Source organism: Plecotus auritus, assembly GCF_963455305.1.
Source record: "Plecotus auritus genome assembly, chromosome: 3".
In the NCBI taxonomy this organism is placed as follows: domain Eukaryota; kingdom Metazoa; phylum Chordata; class Mammalia; order Chiroptera; family Vespertilionidae; genus Plecotus; species Plecotus auritus.
Genome location: NC_137772.1, coordinates 187,099,113 through 187,119,584, shown reverse-complemented (window position 1 = coordinate 187,119,584; position 20,472 = coordinate 187,099,113). Strand labels below are relative to the sequence as shown.

At 42.5% G+C, this 20,472-nt stretch overlaps 1 protein-coding gene and 1 pseudogene across 2 annotated transcripts in view; one reads left to right on the top strand and one right to left on the bottom strand.

Moving 5' to 3' along the window:
• The window catches only part of PKP2 (plakophilin 2), an 86,931-nt gene extending 66,905 nt beyond the window's left edge, over window positions 1-20,026 (bottom strand). The window contains exons 1-3 of the mRNA XM_080663092.1: window positions 19,700-20,026; window positions 2,739-2,851; window positions 1,681-2,378 (exon numbers count right to left, since the gene is read on the bottom strand). Coding sequence (XP_080519218.1) covers window positions 1,681-2,378; window positions 2,739-2,851; window positions 19,700-20,000 — 1,112 coding nt within the window. The 5' untranslated portion in view covers window positions 20,001-20,026. The remainder of the gene's footprint in view (window positions 1-1,680; window positions 2,379-2,738; window positions 2,852-19,699) is intronic.
• LOC308243332 (large ribosomal subunit protein uL6-like) lies at window positions 8,353-8,928 on the top strand (annotated as a pseudogene). Its single transcript has one exon. The product of its transcript is annotated as a large ribosomal subunit protein uL6-like (transcript).
• Window positions 20,027-20,472: the final 446 nt, after the last annotated feature.

Here is a 20,472-nt window from a genome sequence, read left to right as displayed (position 1 = left end):
TCATTAAAATTGTGCCTAGCACAAATCTTAGAATGCTAATAGCCCTGCGCATGAATCCGTGTGCACCAGTAGCTCGCCAGTAGCTCACTGCCACCCTCCAGTAGCTCTCTGCCTGCTCCCCGCCCTCCTGTAGCTCCCCCTTCCCCCCCTCATAGCTTGCTGCCCTGCCCCCTCCTGTAGCTCTCCACCGCCTGCTTGTAGCCAGTAGCTTGCTGCAGCCCTCCTGTAGCTCTCCGCCCACTGCCCCACCCTCCTGTAGCTCCCTCCACCCCTCCCCCCCATAGCTTGCTGCCTTGCCCCCTCCTGTAGCTCTCCACCACCTGCTTGTAGCTCCCTGCCCCACCCTCCTCCTGATTCGTGATCTGGTCATTACGAGGACGGTCATTATGCTTCACAGCGTAACGACCATTTGCATATTACATCTTTATTATATAGGATAGTAGGCATTCAATACATTTTGAATTAGCCATTTGAAAGCCTTAATCAGCTTTTTCTTTCCATAATTATCATGCATTTTTCTTCTCTTTAAGTGTGTCCATATTGACAAAGATCTGCTTTCTACAAGAAATGTTTGAAGTCTCATGCAGAATTTTGCTTTATAAAAAGTATTTCCTGCTTTAAGTTTAGACTAGCCCTATCATCTTCTATCAGCAGTACCTGCATAGTCAATGATTTTACTGTACAATGTCACTTAAAGTGATAATTAAAGGTGACAACTTCCACTAAGCAACATTAGAAATCAAACAAAAACCATCTATTTAATGTTTTACCATAATGATACATCATTATTTCAGGACCTAGTAACTTAATCATCCATCCATTTCTTAAACCTTTCTCTTTGTAACTTTCTCCTCAGTTTATAAAATTTGTGCCCCAGCATTAAACTTGAATAGGATTTAGTTCCAAAGTAAGATTAGTCAAGCCAAAGTAAGCCAGGCAAAGGAATAACTTTGAAAATTCAATTTTTAAAATTATTTGGTATTGCCAAAAAATACCCTCCAAATCGCTGACTAAAAAAGTATCCCTTGCTGGGTAGCTCAGTTGGTTAGAGCACCTAATGCCAAGGTTGTGGGTTCTTTCCCTGGTCAGGGCACATATAAGGATCAATCAATGAATGCATCAATAAGTAGAACAGCAAATCAATGTTTCCCTCTTTCTCTCTCACTAAAATCAATCAATCAATAATTTTTTTAATTACAAACATTCTTTAAAACAAAAACGTATCGGTACTAAAGGAAGGAGACATCTAAAAATTAGCTTCCTTGCTTAGCAATCAGTCTTTCTGTGGTAGTAGTTATCAAAATAGCATTTGAGGTTCACTCAGCACCTGGAACAGCCTTTTTGCCCTTTTCCTTGCTTTATTTCAAGAATACGCATGCAATTATCCATTTCTTGGTCTATTGGAGTTAGTGCTCAATCAGCTGAGAGGTAGCCATAACCCTTCAGCCAGCATCTAATTTGGAACTGTAACAGATGGACTCGTCACATTTCCCTCCAAAGCTGCCTTATGAGCAGGTAGCCTGGCCTCTGTCCCTGAGGTAAATAGGCTAATCTGTCAATTGGCAGCTGCCTGCAAAGTCGTTCCTGGAATCACTTATCTCTGGACACCTTTCTCTGCAGCCTCAGAAGTGCCACTCAGCCTGAGGGCTGTGGGACCTGCAGACTGAGAAGGGGCCTCACCTGAGCTGGGCGTCGGTGAAAACGGTTCTCTCTGCCAGCACGTTCCCACTTCCTGCAGCCACCTGGCCCGCCGTCATGGTCATGTGCATCCTCCTCCCGCCCGAATCCACAGCGACACTGGGCCCGGCGTCCCTCACGGTGCGCGTGCTGTGGAAGGAGCTCTGATGCCAGGAGGCCCGGGCGGCCCGGTTCTGCGTGGCGGGCTGCAGGGGCAGCAGCGGCCTGACCTGCCCGAGGGCCGTCCCTGCCGTCAGGTAGTTCTCTTTCTCCAGGAGGTTGCTCATGCTGTGGCTGGTCCCGGGCCTGGGGTACGCCCGCACCACGGGGTTGGGAGGGGCACCGTCAAACACAGAGTCGTTCACAGAGCCGTACTGCACCTGCCGGTGGTACGTGTCATAGTAGCGCTGCCTGCTCACGGGCCCCGAGGTGAAGCCCACGATTTCGGAGCGGGCGTATCGGGGCGGCAGCAGGAGGGTGGACCGCAGGCTGTCGCGGTGCCGCAGCGTGGGCCCCGCCTGGCTCCGCTGGCTGTACTGGTACTCGCTGTGTGAGTAACGGGCCCTCTCGGGGCTGCTGTCTGGGGAAATCTCCAGTCTCCGCAGAGGCTGCCTCAGGGATCTGTCTTCCACGGACTTCTGCGAGCTGTACTGTGCAGTTCCTCTGCCCCAGCGACCTTCATACGCCGTGGTTATGCCTGACTGCACCAGGGAGAGATAAAGATTACATGAGGCATAAGTCAGTGTCCATCTCTGTTGAAGACTAACTATTCCAGGGCTCTTACACAAGGTGTCCCTGTCTCTGAATCACCTGGAGAAGTTGGGCCCTTTCTGGATAAAATCTGTTTTTAAACAAGACTTGGTTAACCTAGTTTGACGATTTCTTTGCACTGGGATTTGATGCTGTTTAAATTTCCAGTTTTCTACACTGTCCACACAAAATCAATCTTCCCATAACTCATTTAGGAAATAGCAGTATTTCGGAAAGGCAACATTAAAAACGAATCTATGGGAGATGAACAATGTTTCTGATAACTAGTGTCGCATTCTTTGGCATCCTACCTTTAGCCTGTCATAGGTTTTAGGAGCAGGGGAATGCCCGCCAGCAAAGTCATTTTCCACCAAGTGCAGGTTGTAGACGTACTCAGGAACACTGCTAGCTCGGTGAAGATTTCCTGCAATCAAGCACGTACATTAAGATAAAATAGTAGTTAAACACTGTATAACAGTAGCATATTTTAAGCGTTAAGTATTAAGGCCAATAACAAGTATTAGATTTATATTAGTGTTTTTCCGTGCTGGTTTAACATTATCCTTGGATGTAGCAAATGATGAAAGGTTATCACAGCATTATCTACAAGCTTTTCAAAATAATAGTTGAGTTAAAAGTAAAATATATAATTAAATATTTTAAAGGAAAGCAAAGAAAGGGGAGAGGAAATTTTCACAAATATAAAGGAAGTGTCTGTTTGTTATAATACCGAGAAATCTGGGAATCACTTATTGGCTTAGGTGCGTCTATACTATAAAAATTCAGCTTCTTGGCCTGGCTGATGTGGCTCTGTGGTTGAGCCTGGATCTATGAACAAGGAGGTCACAGTTCCATTCCCAGTCAGGGCACATGCTCAGGTTGTGTACTTCATCCCCAGTAGGGGTGTGCAGGAGGCAGCTGATCACTGATTCTCATCATTGATGTTTCTCTCTGTCCCTCTCCCTTCCTCTCTGAAATCAATAAAAATATACTTTAAAAAATTTAAAAAAAGTTCAGCTTCTTAAGTCAGAGAACTATTCCCAGGGCAGGACCCCAGAAGCTACCTGAGAAGGCAGTAGGTGTAGGCAATAAATATAAGGGTGACTCAACAATACTAGATAAGATAGCTTGTATAAACAACAAGGTGGCTCAGTGCAGTCAAAGAAAACAAGGACCCGCTTCAAAAGACCAAGCCTGCGGGGGTGGGGGGTGGGAGGGTGGTTGTGGGGGGAGGTATTCAGCCATGTGAGAGTGAGGCAGGAGAGGAAATCAGCCTCTGCCCTACAAATGAGTACATTTTTGGAATGAGCTGGGTTGGCTCATTCTTAGTTTGGTGATCTAACAGCCAGCCCACTCTGCTGTGAGCACAGCCTTTCCTGCTCAGTCCTGGGGGCCTACAGGGACTCTCAGCTGATGTGTGCGTCTCTTAAAGCACTCCTCTGAGGAGCGGGTGGTGGAAGACAGTGTTGTCACCCTCTTCTACAACTCGATCCTTCTCCCATCTTGTTATTTGTTCCTTTATAATCTCCCACTGCCTTAACACACACACACACACACACACACACACACACACACACACAAGCTGGTCAAAATAATCAAAGATCTCTAAAACCTAGGACATTTCTTTTTTTTATATATATATATATTTTTTTTTTAATTTTTTTTTAATATATTTTATTGATTTTTTACAGAGAGGAAGGAAGAGTGATAGAGAGTCAGAAACATCGATGAGAGAGAAACATCGACCAGCTGCCTCCTGCACACCTCCCACTGGGGATGTGCCCGCAACCAAGTTACATGCCCTTGACCGGAATCGAACCTGGGACCTTTCAGTCTGCAGGCTGATGCTCTATCCACTGAGCCAAACCGGTTCTGGCAAAACCTAGGACATTTCTGATTCCCTAATTTTAGCCCAGATTTTTCTTTCCAATACAATTGGAACACACCAACATACTTTTCCAATACATTGTTATAAAGTCAGCATTTCAAAGGTAAGATTCACAAGTTATTTTGAGGGAGGAGGGAATGGATTGCTGTGTGAGAGCGCTAAGAAGAATGAATCCATCCCAAAACGTGCGTGTACATGTGTCTTATTTCCTGGAGCTAAACAATCTGGCTGGTAAACAAGTTTTAGGCCTCAAGGGGTCCTGGGGGAGACAGTGCAGGTTTGTAAATGTCACTCTAAAGACCAGAGAAGTTGAGGTAAGCCAGGCCTGATTTCTAGGGAGCTGATTTCTCCACAAGAGATGGTAAAAGGTCAAGTAGCCCCTTAACTTTTAACCTCAATGACAGAAAATGCCTGAAACTGGGACAATGAATGGGGGAAAGGAATCTTCTCTAAGATCCCAGAGCAAAGGTTATGAGTGGCCTTAGCACGGAGCTCTCAATGCCTACCTCTGGTTCCTGCTCAGGCTGCCCCAAGTCCCCAACTCTGCCCCCCCTCACTGTTCCCTCTGTCCTCCACCCCCACCCCAAATCCATCCCAGACTTTCAGGGAGGCAGGGCTGCAAGGGTCCTGCTAGTATGGGAAAGGAGACTGACTGAGCAGGTCCAGGGAATATGCTGGCTGTAATTCTGAAGGGCCTGGGAATCAGGGAGTCCTCAGCAGCGGGGTGTGGTGAGGGGTGGGGAGCAGGAGTGGGGGAGTGCTTAAACTGTGCCCCCTCCAATAAAACAGAAGCCTTTTCTACAGAGGTTATGGCGAGGAGGAAAATTACTGGTCAGTTGATGTATAAGAAACTAAATTTATTACTTTAATAAAAAAGTAGCTTAGCGTTATCCATGTTCAGAATTTTAGACTGTATGAAAACTAAATATATGAAAGGCAGGGACAATCCAGAATGGGAAAATCCTAATGGCATATATGGATGGCTGCCAGAACGATTAATTCCTGTTACTCTATGCTAAATGGCAAATGATGAAAGGGATTTAGGAATTCAACGTTTCTTCAATGGGTCCCTCTAGCCTGGCGTGTCCCTGCAGTGTCCAGGAACAAGTAGATATTCATAAACAGTTACTGGGGGGTTAGAGGGCTATTTGCATCTTCAAGCTAAGATTCTTGCAAGGATTTTTAAAATGTGTAAGAATCTTTGAGCAGGACCCAGGGAAACAGTATAGCCTGTCAAAATAGTTAATCATTGAGCTTTATAAGCTGGCCTGTTGAAGTAAGAAGTTTAACTCACATTGTTGCTGGGGGGTGTAAGGCATTTTAAAGCAATTTCTATGAACTCCTTACATTTCAATATTACTTTTCTTTCAGGAGCTCAAATTATTTTATGGGTTTCTTTTCAATATTCTGTGATGCAGAGCCAGCTATTATCATTTCTCTTGATAAACAGGGAAACAAATTACCTGCTTTAAATTGCAAAGAGATTTAATATGAGGTTTGAACTCTGGGTTCCTCCTTTCCACTGGTCTCTGTTGTTTAAGTGCATGGCAGCTTTTCTAGAATTGTCAAATATGAAAGCCTTGAAGGGATTATCATCCTAGTTTTTGATATAAGAACCCAAAACGATCATTCTCCTTCCTCTAGAACAGGGGTGGGGAACCTTTTTTCTGCCAAGGGCCATTTGGGTATTTATAACATCATTCACAGGCCATACAATATTATCAACTTAAAAATTAGCCTGCTATATTTGGTCAAACATTTAATTAACTACCCCTAATGCCTTGGCAGGGCAGACCTTATAAGGCCCTCGGGCCGGAAGTTCCCCACTCCTGCTCTAGAACCTTCGCCTGAGCAATTCAAAATACGCTGTAAATATTAGTTCTTTACTTGCTGACACAAGTCCTTATAAGGAAGCTTTTCCTTGAGTTTTCAGATGAATGAACTGAAACCAGTTTACTGGTTCCCAAAGTATCTACAACGGGGTTGGTAACAGGAATAAAATAAGACTGGATCTTTAAACCACAAACTCTCTTCCTTTTTCCAGAGAAGTTGTGATTCCTGATATTCAACCTGCAGGCTCGCACAAAGGATGGTTTCTCTGGTTAAAAGGCCAACCTCAAACAACAAATAATGCAGATTAATTTGCCTAGGTAGTCATGCGTATGAGATCAGTATAGTGGATTAAAGGTGAATTCACAGCTGTGTTCTAAGATTTTAAAGAAATTTTGAACAAGGTGGAATTTTTTCTTAAAAGATAAATATTAATCAGGATGGAAACTAATCTCTTTAAGGCAAGTCATTATTTTCTGTTCAATCAGAGGATAAAATATTATATACCATAATAATGACTATGTAACAGATAAAATAATTCAGCCATGAATTATTCTCCAAAAATAGAAATGAGAGCAAACAAAAACATACTATACATACAGGCACATCCTGCTTTAAATATATCCAACATGAAAACCCACATTTTTCTAACATGGAAAATGAGCGTGTGGCTGTATTTCAAAGGATTCATTTATTTCACAAAAGGAGGTGGGTCTCTTCCCTCAACCAAAGAAATCTGTGGACTTGGTCTGGGCCTCCACTCTACTGCTTTCTACGTGTCTGGTCAAATCACTGAGCTGCTTCAGTTTCCCTCAATTCCAGCTACTAACAGAGTTGCTGAGAACGAGGTTTACCTGAGAAAGCATTCATTCAAATGCTTTGAAAATGTAAAGCAACATGCAAAAATGAGGCATGGTTTTTAAAACAGAATTTGGATCACAAAAATTTATTGTTCACACTTTTTCTTGAATTAATTTGTTCTAGAAGGAGAAATAAGCTAGTATGCAAGCTTTACATTGTGTTGTACCTCAGAGCTTTTAGTCTGGTAACTTTACCAGTGATAATGAATTTGATTATTTTCTGGTTATTTTTTTTATTTTTTCTCATTAAATTTATTGTGTGACACTGATTAATAGGATCATATAGGTTTCAATTGTATATCTCTATGATACATGATTTGTATATTGCATTGTGTGTCCACCACACACAGTCAAATAGGCTATTTTTGATTAACCTGGCCACTGAGGATCAGAATAACATTATAGTGGGTTGTTTTATTTTTTGCCATTCATTTCATTTGCACCATGCATTATGTATTTTTGGTGTTTCCAAAAAGGAGGTAATGATTTTAGGGAATATTTCAAATTAATATTAACTCAGGCAATATTATCCAAACCTTTTCTTATAAGAACACCATGGACATTTTATGGAACCCACTTTAAGGGATATAAAGGAAGCAGTTACAGAACAACTTTAAACTCCACCCTCCTCAAATAGGAAGCAATTCTGGTCAAAGCAATTGTAGGTGGGGCGGGAGAGGGCTGGGGCTGGAGGAGTAGGCTAAGGGGGGCTGGTTTTGATGGAAGGATTCCAAATTGCTCAGAAGATGGCAGAGGTGTAGTAGACCTTACAGGACAATGTAATTCTCTTTCTTTCCTAGTTTGAATGTTAATCTGAGGGATATACTATACCCAAACAGCTAGTAGGAAAATACCTTGATTTCTGGTCACCTATGCATTATCCAAAATAATGGATTATTTTAGGGTTAAAAAAATAAGTTGATTTCCATAATCAGTTTTTTCTTTGTGGGTTTTGTGAGCAGTTTTATTACCTAATTAGTTAAATCAAATACTTTTATGAAACCACATTGAGAAGCCTCTATTTTGACACCATTACTTATATCTGGGCACATTTGAAAAATCAACTATAGCTTCCCTTAAGGTAAGTAGATGACAGGGAATTGCTAAACAAACAAGGAAACAAATCCTTTAGATAACCTTCTATTAGAGAAGAGAATAGCATTCATAGTCAGCACAGCATCTTTTCTTTCAAGCATCTAGCACCCTCTGAGCCTGGTTAAAAACAAATTTGCTTGGTTCACATTGAGCTCTAAAAGGAGAAGGTACAGAGATGGGAGGACAAGAGAGTCTTAGGAAAACAGGTATTGTTAAGTGTATGCCACATCTTTTGCCACCTCTATTGAGAAGATGAAGACCATTCTCAGCAATCAGACTGTTGACATTCCAGAAAATGTCAACATCACTTGGAAGGGATGCACAGGTATTGTAAAGGAACCCAAAGGCACCCAGTGGAGGGACTTCAATCACATAAATGAAGAACTCAGTTCCCTTGGTGGGGAAAAATAGGTTCTGGGTTGACAAATGATGGCTACCATTTGCACTATCTGCTGTCCTGTACAGAACGTGAACAAGGGTGTTACACCAGGCTTCCATTGTAAGATGAGGTCTGTATATGCTCAATTCCCCACCAACATTGTTATTCAGAATGGTTCTCTTGTTGAAACCCACAATTTCTTGGGTGAAAAATACATCTGCAGGGTTTGGATGAGGTCAGGCATTGCTTGTTCAGCATCTCAAGCCCAGAAAGATGAATTAATTTTTTAAGGAGCTGACCCTGAACTTGTATAAAATTCAGCTGCTTTGATTCAACAAGCCACAACATTTAAAAAGAAGGATATCAGAAATATTTGGATGGTATCTATGTTTCTGAAAAAGGAACAGGTCAGCAGGCTGATAAATGAGATCTACGTTGTCCATCTATAGAAACAACAAGATGTCAGGTGATTCCTCAGACTTACCTTGATTTTTAAAGATCCAATAAAGGCCGTGTATTGATTTTGGGGGGAAACATGTATGCATAGAAATCAGTCAGCATTCACTGCTGGTATTAATTTAAATCCTACACTTAGCCTGGCTGGCATGGCTCAGTGGTTGAGCATCGACCTATGAACCAGGAGGTCAAGGTTCGATTCCCAGTCAGGGCACATGCCCAGGTTGTGGGCTCGATCCCCAGTGTGGTGCCTGCAGGAGGCAGCTGATCAATGATTCTCTTTCATCATTGATGTTTCTGTCTCTTTCTTCCACTTTCTTCCTCTCTGAAATCAATAAAAATGTACTTTAAAAAATAAAAATAAAAAAATAAATACTACATTTAATTGTGCTCACAAGCAGTTGCCTTCACAGTGTGGATTCACAATGGTCTTTTTGGTGGAAAGAGAACTTGGAAGTCTAACTGCTATCACCTCTGGTACTTGGTCTTTCTACAGGAACCTCTGGGTAACAACAGCGCTCTTTCTCTTCACACCTTGCAAATATTTCACTTCTTCCATTAGAGGAAAACTGGGGGCATGCCATTACAGGTAAGACATGGCATCTTGAAACTTACTAGAAGAAATCTGTATAGCAATTCATATTTCTGTGGCTCCTTAAAGTTATTTACCAGTAATTTAAAAGAGAATATGAAATATGTTAGGACCCATCAAGAACCATATTACCAGGACTCTCCGAGTTGGTGACACATTTTTGTTTGTCTGTGAGGGCATATACCACAGGATTCTTTCCCCCAGACTTACATTAAAAAAGCAAACTAACTTCCTTTATCTTCTTATTTTCTTGCTTTATAAGAAAAATGACCAGATATGCAACAATTTCACATATTGCATATAACTCAGGTAGGTACTAGCTCAGGCTGGAAAACGAGTAGAAGTTGTTGGTTTCAAAACAATGGTGAAAAGATGTTTTAAAGCACATCAAAGTCTAATAATGTTTCACATTATTGAGAAATTAACAAAATGTGTGCAGTAGTGATTATTATGTCATTCTTATTACAGTTAACACAGCTCATATAATGAACCTTAAGAAATAATTCAGTATAGCGGGGGTACACCTGGATAGTACTGCCTATAATTTCTTACTAAGTTGTATATACCAGGCGTCAGCATTGGTGGCATAGTGGTGAGCATAACTGCCTCCCAACAAAGTTGACTATGCCAGGGACAGACCAGCTCTCTTGGGAGAATGGGTCACATGCTCCAGGTGCCACTCTGTAACTAGTCAATGGATATACCAACAGCCACTGTAAGTCCTTACTTTTCAGGAGCCCCCTAAGCAGTTGGAGGTTATCCTCTGATGTATCAGTTTATGGCATTTTGGGGCCGATTTTAAATTACTGCTATAGATAACTACAAAAAATACATATTAAAAAGGACCTTTATAGTGCTGGTGGCTATAAATGTATTTTGTTTGAGTAGCCAGAATATGTGATTATAGAATTTGTCATTATAAACTGGTAACTTAGTACTGGTGAAGTACTAAATTGCTACAGCCTGGAAATGTCTAAATCTCTTAATTCCTGTAATTTGTCTCCTTTGGCGTTCCTACCAATTCACTTGCTGAGATATCCCCGTAATGATTACTTTAGAACTGCAATGACAAGTATCACATTATACTTTCACAATGATGCAACAGTCAAAAAGATGAATTTTTGGAATTCACAAATTAAAATTTTCTTTTCTTTATATAACTCACTACAGGTTTTGTAATGGGTCTTAAGTCATCATATTTCTATAGCTTCTCAATTGCCAGGGCTAACCTTTTCCCTTCCAACTGATTTTTATAACTTCTATCCCTTCTCCTTTAAATCCACCAAATCTGCCAAGTGTGGTTTCAGAAAACCCTTGCATTTCCCATGTTTCTCCCCTGCTGAAACATCTTCTGTGACTCATAATGACCAAATCTTTAACTCATAGTTAAAATCTCCTTGTATACTGTGAGGTGGAGGAGGGGTGAGGGAAGGCTGCCCCTGGAGGACACGACTGAACTGCATTTTGAGGGGCTTGCAAGAGTTAACCAGGCCCAGAAAAGGGAGGGAGGAGTGGGGTAGGGGTAGAAATAAGAACACCATATAAGATAAATGCACATGTTTGTATGGTGGGCCGTGGGAGTAGTGGTGATAGGATGACAGTTGAGGAGTTGCAGGCATTAGATCATGAAGACTTTGGAATGCCATGTTGAATGAGGATTTTACTCCTGCAGATAACAGCAAGAAAATGAATCAGAAGGATAATAAATCAGAAGATGATTCAATAAGACTTTAGAAAATTTACTCTAGTAGCTATAGGGAGAATGGATTGGAGTGAGGCCAGACTAAAACAGGAAGAGGTTACCTTATCTTTCCAGTAAATTTTTACCTCCTCAACATGAAGACTCACATCCTTTATTTCCATGTCTAGTACAGTCCTGCATTAGCACTTGACAAGTTAATTGTTGATGAGTCATATTTCCTGTCCATTCAAAATCTGCTAGTCACACAATTCAGTTTACACTTAATGCTTTAGGCTGACATCTATCCTGCGGTTTGCCACCATGGAACCAAAATGTGAGAGAATGGCTGCTTGTGTGTTTTTGCCTTGGAGAACATGTAAGATACTCAAATACTTTCTACTGTTCCTGTTATTCTGGAAACATATAAGGAGGATCCAAGATGGCGGCATAGGTAAACACCTAAACTGCTGCCTTGCACAACAATTTCAAAACTACAACTAAAAGACAAAACGTCTATCACCCAGAACCATGGGAAAGCTGGCTGAGTGGAAGTTCTACAACTAGAAGGAAAGAGAAAACAGCACTGAGAGGTGCACAAGTGCTGAAAAGCTGAGGTACGGAGACGCTCGAATTGGGCTGGCGACGGGTGACTGGGAGCGCTGCGTTTTTCAACCCAAAGGGAGACAAGCTCCCGATTACTCCGAACTCCAGTTTCTGGGGAGACGCGGGGGACCCAAACTCCTATGAGGCGAAGCTGGACTGTCTGCCATCGGGTCAGAAAGTGAGGGAGGCTTGCTTGCAGGGCTGCGTGCAGGAATAATTGTTTACTGTGCTGGGGCGTGGGACGCGGGGACTCAGAGCCGGCTAACTGGCAGCCATGGCTGTTTGCCACTCCCTAGCCTAGTGATGCCCTGAGACCCCGCCCCACACAACCTACAAACCCACCCTAGCTCCAAGCAGCGGCTTTAGCATATGAATGGCCTGCCCTATCGCAGCTTAACCTAGCAAACTTGCAGCCCGGGTCAGACAGCTCCAAAACCTCCAAACCCCAAGCAAAGAGGAGAAAACTGTAGTTCTCGCTGTAGCGCCTGCTGGGTGGCCTCAGACAGTAGCTGACCTGCACCCCATTGGAGATCCAGAAGCCAGTGTACCTAGTGGTCAGAGTGAGACACCAGATTTCAACTCCTCACATCCATAAGTGACACATTCAAGAGGCAGACTCAGTGAGCACCAAAGCCCCACTGAAACAAGTCCTGCACCATAAGCGTGTCTCCAGCGCAGCAGTTCTTCCATTATAGACACAGCAGGTCCTCACAGTCAATTGGCCTGGAGGTCAATTCCTCTCAGTGTACCAACAGCAATCAAGGCTTAACTACACCAAGACTTTGCACTCAGCCCACAAAGGGGTGTACCAAAGGCGTCCACCTCAGGTGATTGGGGAGGCTGAGCTACTGGCCCCTATAGGTCACCTACCACACAAAGCCACTCCATCAACACAGGGAAGCAGCAAAATGCGGAGACAAAGAAACATGTCATGAGTGAAAGAAATGGAGGAAAGCAAACTACTGGACGACATAGAGTTCAGAACCACATTTATAAGGTTACTCAAGAATCTTCTAAAAACCGCCGAGAAACTTGATGAGACCTCCAAGGAGCTTAGTGAGACCTTCAAGGACCTTAATGAGAATGCCAAAAAAATGGAAAAGGACCAGTCAGAAATTAAGCATACACTGTCTAAAATAAAGAATATACAGAAACTCAACTGTAGATCAACATACCCCAAAAATCAAACCAAAGATCTGAAATATGAGAAAACAAAAAACACCCAACCAGAAAAACAAAAAGAAAAAAGAATCCAAAAATATGAAGATAGTGTAAGGAGCCTCTGGGACAACTTTAAGCGTACCAACATCCGAATTTTTGGGGTGCCAGAAGAAGACAGAGCACAAAATATTGAAAACCTATTAGAAGAAATAACGACAGAAAACTTCCCCTATCTGGTGAAAGAAATAGACTTACAAGTTCAGGAAGCGCACAGAACCCCGTACAAGAGGAACCCAAAGAGGACCACACCAAGACACATCATAATTAAAATGCCAAGGGCAAAAGACAAAGAGAGAATCTTGAAAGCAGCAAGAGAAAAATGGTTAGTTACCTACAAGGGAGCACCCATACGACTGTCAGCTGATTTTTCCGCAGAAACTATGCAGGCCAGAAGGGAGTGGCAAGAAATATTCAAAGTGATGAACAGCAAGAACCTACAACCAAGATTACTCTACCCAGCAAAGCTATCATTCAGAGTTGAAGGTCAGATAAAGAGCTTCACAGACAAGAAAAAGCTAAAGGAGTTCATCACCACCAAACCAGGATTACATGAAATGCTGAAGGGTATTATTTAAGAAGAGGAAGAAGAAGAAAAAGGTAAAGATAAAAATTATGAACAACAAAATGACATCAAATACATACCTACCAACAAGTGAATCTAAAAATCAAGTGAATAAAAAATCTGAAGAACAGAATGGACTGGTGAATATAATAGAATCAGGGACATAGAAAGGGAGTGGACTGACAATTCTCAGGGGGAAAGGGGTGTGAGGGGTGCGGAAAGAGATTGGACAAAAATCTTACACCTATGGATGAAGACAGTGGCGGGGGGTAAGGGCATGGGGTGGGGTGCGGAATCTGGTGGAGGGGAGCTATGGGGGGGAAAAAAAAGAGGAACACCTGTAATAATCTGAACAATAAAGATTTATTTAATATATATATAAAAAATAAAATAAAATAATCATTATTAAAAAAAAAAAAAGAAAGAAACATATAGGGAAGAAAAATTTCTCCCAAATATAGGCAGACTTTCTTCCTGAGTGACTAGGAAAGCTGACTATGCTCATTTTGGCAAGGTTAGTTAGACATCTGGATAATATATATTTACTCTCATTCTCTTCTCTGCGTGGCTTGTTTATTTATCTGTAATATTTTGGTCGTCTACAATAACTTTCTATTATCTCTCAAGAAAAGTTCCTGTTTGTTTCCTTCAAAGAAAAAAAGGTAATCAAGATACAAAGATACAATAATTCTGATGTGATCCTTCTCAACCCCATCCCATGGATGTATTACTGAGATTTAAGATTTAGTGGGAATAATTTACTAAACTTCTAATGAGCAATATTTCCTTCTGAAAATAAAGGAATGGCTGAAATATGGTTATCATGCTTTGGCCAATTAATATTGTTAAAGCCTAAAGCTGATTATTCCAAGAATATAAATATGTGAATTATTTTAATGGTAGTGGCGAAATTGTGTTTTCTTTTTTTTGGTAAATATGCATTTTTCTCTAAGGCTATATATTGGGTTCCCTAGCTCATCTTTAAGAATTTAAGAACATAACAACTGTTTTTATATCCAATATCCAATCATCATTAACTGCATTACACAGAGATACATAATAGATTTCTTAATATTTCCATTGGAAGAGGATCTGAAATTCTATTATTATTCTTACCCTAATAAGGCAGGGGAGTGAGATGGCTCATTCTAATACAATGATTAAGTTTTTTCCTAATTTTGTCTATCCCACTTGCACTGCCTTTTACTGTTTACTTCCCCAGGAGAAGTATGGTGCTTCTGTCTTCACATATTTGTGTACATGCAAAATAGCTGGAACATTAATCTCAGATCTGTATAACTTAAAATTCCTGAATGTTATCTGAGATAGAACCAAATTATATTATTATTAGTCACATTAATCAAGTCTGATTTTTAAATACCAGAGGTCTTAGCAACATTTTTGTTATTATATTTCATTATTATCATTGCTAAGTTGCCAGTAATTTTTGTTGACCAGACCAGAAATTCAATTTGAGTGTAAAATCAATGTTAACTATTTGAAGAGAAAATAATATAAATATGTGTAGCCTTAATTTATTATATGGGAAAGCCATTTACAGTTGATATCCAAAACAACACTTCAGGAGAATGAGCTAATGTGAACAACACATACCTAGAATATCTAATTCAAGTGAGCTACCCTTTGTTCCTATTATTGGAACCAGGAGCACAGGGCATAGATAACACTAATGGAGCCTTTTAAAACACCAGAGTGAACAGTCGTCTTCTCTTTAAGGTAATTTCCTGTATCTTATCTGTGACACATAGGCAAGGAACTTTTATAATCACACACTGTTCCATTGATTCTGAAACCTCTCTACCAGACCCTGCCTTACCCACAAAAGATGTGTTCTCACCATTTCTAGGGGTGAAGAGCTCATTTTTTTGTAATCAGCATTGTCTTAACATTCTATTTTCTTCGAATAATTATAATCAGAAGAATTTCTAAAAATAATAAAAAAAAGACTTTTTAAAAAAATTCTCTGTAAGCAATTTGTTAGACACTGGACAAAAGGTCACCCATGGGCGATATTAGGTAGACATGGAGGTACATTAAATTAGGTGGCACTACCAACACTTTTCATTCAGAGCAGCATGGCCATGACTTTATCACCCCATCACTGAACTCTTTTTTCTTTTTCTCCCCCCTCCTAATCTCTCTTACCTTCAGAATGACTAGTCACTTCCCTCCCAGAATTGCTTCATTCCTGGAATTCCTTTTTGGCAATAAAAGAATTCGTACAGGATTTGAACAGTGTCTAACTCCCCCTCCCCAGTAACACCTATCAGTTGCCTTTTTGCTGCCTTAGCCAGTTTTCAGTCCTTTCTCCAGAATTCCCCCTGATGCCAGATATGCAAAAGATATTGGCCAGGGAAACAATCTAAGTAAATGGCATGCCTCAAGTTTTTATGGTAAAATTTGAAAGAAGTTGCAAGTTTTATTAAGATACTGTTGTTCACTGTGTTTTATAAGTATTACAGACAGCACTTTAAAACATGACTTTCTTCCTACATTGGCACCCAGGGGGGACAATGCAATATGTAAAGTGGTAGTATTTCCAAAGTGTAATAACTAGGATATGGATATTAAAAATTTTCCCTTTGCTAATACTTGCAATCCTTAAATGTCTTCTCTGTGACTTTTACAAAAGAATTAAAAACAACTCCCAACAATACAGACTCATTTCACAATGCTGCTGTACACCTCTGCCTCCACCCCCATGAGTTACAGCTAACTTTAAAAGCGTTCAGCACAGTTTAAAATAACAACACAAGTTAGAGTGATTTACAACGAAAACCACCCACCAATATTAAGGGACTAGAGAGAAACTAACAGGGTTAAAGATCCTTGCAGGGTATTTATCAACAGATCAGCCCCATATAGCTCATGTTTTTCAGCAGATTATCTGCTGCCTCAATCTTACAGGTATGTCAACAATTCAGAATTCTCCAGGGCCCATGGAACTAACAACAGTCAACACCAGGGTCATTTCTTCCCTGAATTTCTTGTGTTGATACAGGATTCTTTCCAGACCAGCACTGTTTCAACAATTGCTTGTCTGTTTCAACTGTATAGACATGACAGTAATACGGAAATAATAAATGCAATTCTCACAACCATCAAGAGCCCCCAGACCTTTTCAAAGAACTTGGATTAAACAACATACTTGAACCACCTCTGGTAATTGTTCATGGCATGGTCATGTTAAATTCCTTTCAGGTGGATTACTTTTTTTGAGCTTCAGAAAGCTGAGGCTTTAAAGTAAGTAGGTGTTTGCTGCCTTATCTCTCTGCCTGACATGCACTTCTGTGTAGGTTGCTGAGTGCATGTCAGCTTGCTGGGAAGCTCCCATTGCAAACAAAATATTTCAAACACTTTGTTCCTTAGTTTGAAGAGCCACTCAGCCAGTTGCCCTTAGCATTAGAGGAGAAGTATCATGACAGTGCACTTTGCTCTACCATATCAACCATGTGAACTATGACACATTCCTGCTATTCCCGCCTAAAATGTTCTCTCCAGCAACATATGTCCAATCCCACTGAATTTGGGGGGACCTAAAATCCCAATTCTTCCAAGCAGCTCCTCAAAATTCCCTTCAGTCAGTGGTCTAATTCATCCTTCTAAACTCCATAATGTACTAGCTGTTCTTTTTTAGTGTCACTTACCATGTTTTATTTGATACATTTATTTTAGAGATAGGTTTCCTTCTTCAGACCTTAAACTCCTTGCTTTAAAGCAAGCAGAGTCTATGTTTAATTTAGTGCCCTTCATGAAGAACAGACTCATTTGATAGTTCTTGAATTCATGAAACAACATGAATTCATCACGTTGTAAGAGAGGAGAGACAGATCATGTGTGGATTTGAGACTAAGCGTCCAATAAATGTGGAGAGACCAACACATTCTACATATGTGAAATGACTCCTTGTGTCTATCTTATATAATTGTTTTAAGGATATAATAAAATGCAAACATATTTTTAAATAGGGTTAGGCACATACTAGATGCTCAGCAATGCTCCCTTTCCTTCTCTATTTATTCCTCAGGTTTATTGAATAGTTGATGTCCTGTTACTTTTGGCTAGCCACTCTCAGAGGGTACAGAAGATGATCTAATGCAGGGTTCCTCAAACTACGTCCCGTGGGCCACATGCGGCCCGCCGAGGACATTTATCTGGCCCGCTGGTGCCGCTGCCTGTCCTGCTTAGCAGCCGACTCGTCCCAGGCCCGCAGTGTGCATAGGAATTTGTTCATAGTTTGTTGTTTTTTTTTAAAACTATAGTCCGGCCCTCCAACGGTCTGAGGGACAGTGAACTAACCCCCTGTTTAAAAAGTTTGAGGACCCCTGATAATGCGCATTCCTGTGTCTCCAAGCAGAAGCTAGTTTGGTTCTAGTGTAGCACTGGACTGGCACAGACTAATGGGGTGCAGTGACTCCATTGGTCAACAGTTGACCTCAGCTCTCCTGAAGCCGTTAGTCAGCCACCTAAACATAAATTTAGAGGTTTTTTTCTATGCACTGTGGCAATTCTGTGTTACCTACACCTCCTCTCTCAGAACCACCTCAATTTTATTTAAGGAAAAGTGGGAGGGAACTTAGTGTCTGATAAAGATCCTACTTTGTATTAATAACCAAAAAGCTTAACAATATAACTGATGAGTAGTTTAAAAATTCAGGCTTGGAAGTTTAAATATCGGTTCTGCTGCTTACTATCTGTGGGAACTTGAGTCTTACCTAACTGCTTAGTGTCTTCATCTGTACAATGGGGATTAATGGGCTTACCTAACAAGATTTTCTTTTTTGGGGGGTGGGGGCATAAATAACACAATGAACATAAACCATATAGTCCAATTCTTGGCACATAGTAGGCACTCAGATTAACTGTAATCATCAAACATCTGTTTACCTTTCAAATATGTAAATATTGACTGCCTGATCCTTTAGGATTCTTTTACACGAATTGAAAACTATATTTTAAATTTCTAGTCCTACCTGCAAGCGTTTTTCTTTTTCCTAATGTGCTCTTCATTTGCCATTGCTGAATTATTTCCTAGAGAAACAGTTCAACATTGCAGGAAACAAACGATATCCCAACTTAATTAACTGTTCAATTTCTTACCGGTTCTCTTTCCTATAACCCTTTAATACTTTTATAATGAAAAAATAATAATAAAAGTGGAACTGTGTAGCTTCGATCACCTGATTTTAGCAGGGGAGAAATATTTCATGTTTTCTAATTGGTAGAACTAGTTTGCCATCTTCTTCACCTTCCCTCTCCCCTGACTATCAATTACTGATACAGTGTTTTACTTTTTTAAAAACCCCTTTCGCCTCTGAGAGGCTGAGGGGGGTGTGGGTGTGGGTGCTGCGGCTGGCCCGGCCAAAGTCCCTTTCCTCCCCCCATCTCCCCTCGCGGGGTGCTGACTGTTCCTGGCCCAAAGCCTCCTTCCCAATTTTTTCACTTCCTAGATCAACCACTCGCGCAGTACACTGGGTGGAGCGCCCCAAGTACCTGGGCGAGGCACCGCCATCCCAATTTACAGTTTGTAGGAGCGCCAGTACTTTCAGGTTTTCTTTTTCAAAATATTCATTGCGGCCTTAGACTCTTTAAAAAAAACTAATAAAACCTTTCCCCTAGAAAAATGATCCTATGGACTTTCTGCATAGCATAGCATTTGAAAGTGTTTACAGACTCCCGGAGCCTCCCCATTAAGACCCGGGGGCGGGGGGGGGAGGGGGGAGGGGGCGGGGGGGAGGGGGAGGGGGCGGGCGGGAGGAGGACGGCGAGGGGAGCCGGTTAAGGAAGGAGTAAAAATCTTAGACTGAATTCTTTCACAGAGATATATATGTGCATTTAATATACGTTGATACATATAGGACAAAGCTGAGTGGGAGGTTATTTTAGAAAAGACTGCTTTCCCCAAGTAAGTCGGTCTGAGTCGTGAGGCGCGCCACCTCGTACAAAGGGACCGGGAGCAACAGGTGGGCAGGATACCAGGTCCCGCACCCTCAGGAAACAGGGAGTCGGAGCAACGGGGTGAGGGGGAAGGAGGGAGAAGGAGGAGGGTCGGAGCGATGCAGGGGGGTGGCGGGCTCCACTCACCGTTGCCCACGAAGCTGCGGCCCTTCCGGGCCAGGGTCTGCTGCACCTGCTCCTGGATCCGCAGGCTCTTGGCCGCCTGGCCGCCGCGGCCGCTGCTCCCCGCCAGCTTCAGCTTGGCCTCGGAGGGCAGAGCCAGGCTGGAGCTGTCCAGCTGCCCCAGGATCTGCTGGCCCAGGACCGTCCGGATGTAGCCGCATTCCGCCGGGGAGCCGGGGGCTGCCATGGGACCGACCGAGGGGACCGAGCCGCTCGTCTGCTGCGAGATCTGCGGGTGAAGCAGCTGCCCACGAGCCGGGGGCATTGGTGCGAGCCCCGCCCCGCCGCCCCGGCCCCGCCCCACCTCCCGGCCCCGCCCCCAGCGCCTGTGGGAGGCCGGAGGGGAGCAAGGCCAAGGGAGCCCTGGAGCCCAACCTCCCAGGGGGAGGGGGCGCGGCTCCTGCCAGGCAGGCGCACTGGGCCCGGGAGCGGGGGCGGAGCCGGCCGCCAGCAGGGACACCTGGCGAGTGGGACACCTGGTGGTCGCGCACACTCCAGATCACCTAGTTTGCTACCTGCCAGGGCCGCGCCCAACTTTAGTTTCCTTCCTGGGCCTCTGCCCAGCCCTCAAAGGATGATTTCAGCTCCATTGCGTAGCGCCTCGGGCAGGTGATCCCTGAAGAGTCACGTCTCTTCTAGGGCTAAGGTTTGCCTCTGGGATCCCCACCTGAGTACTAACCTGGGTAGTCAGGCTATGCCAGACTGTTCAAAACATTTCGTGGTTTTCCTGGACCTGA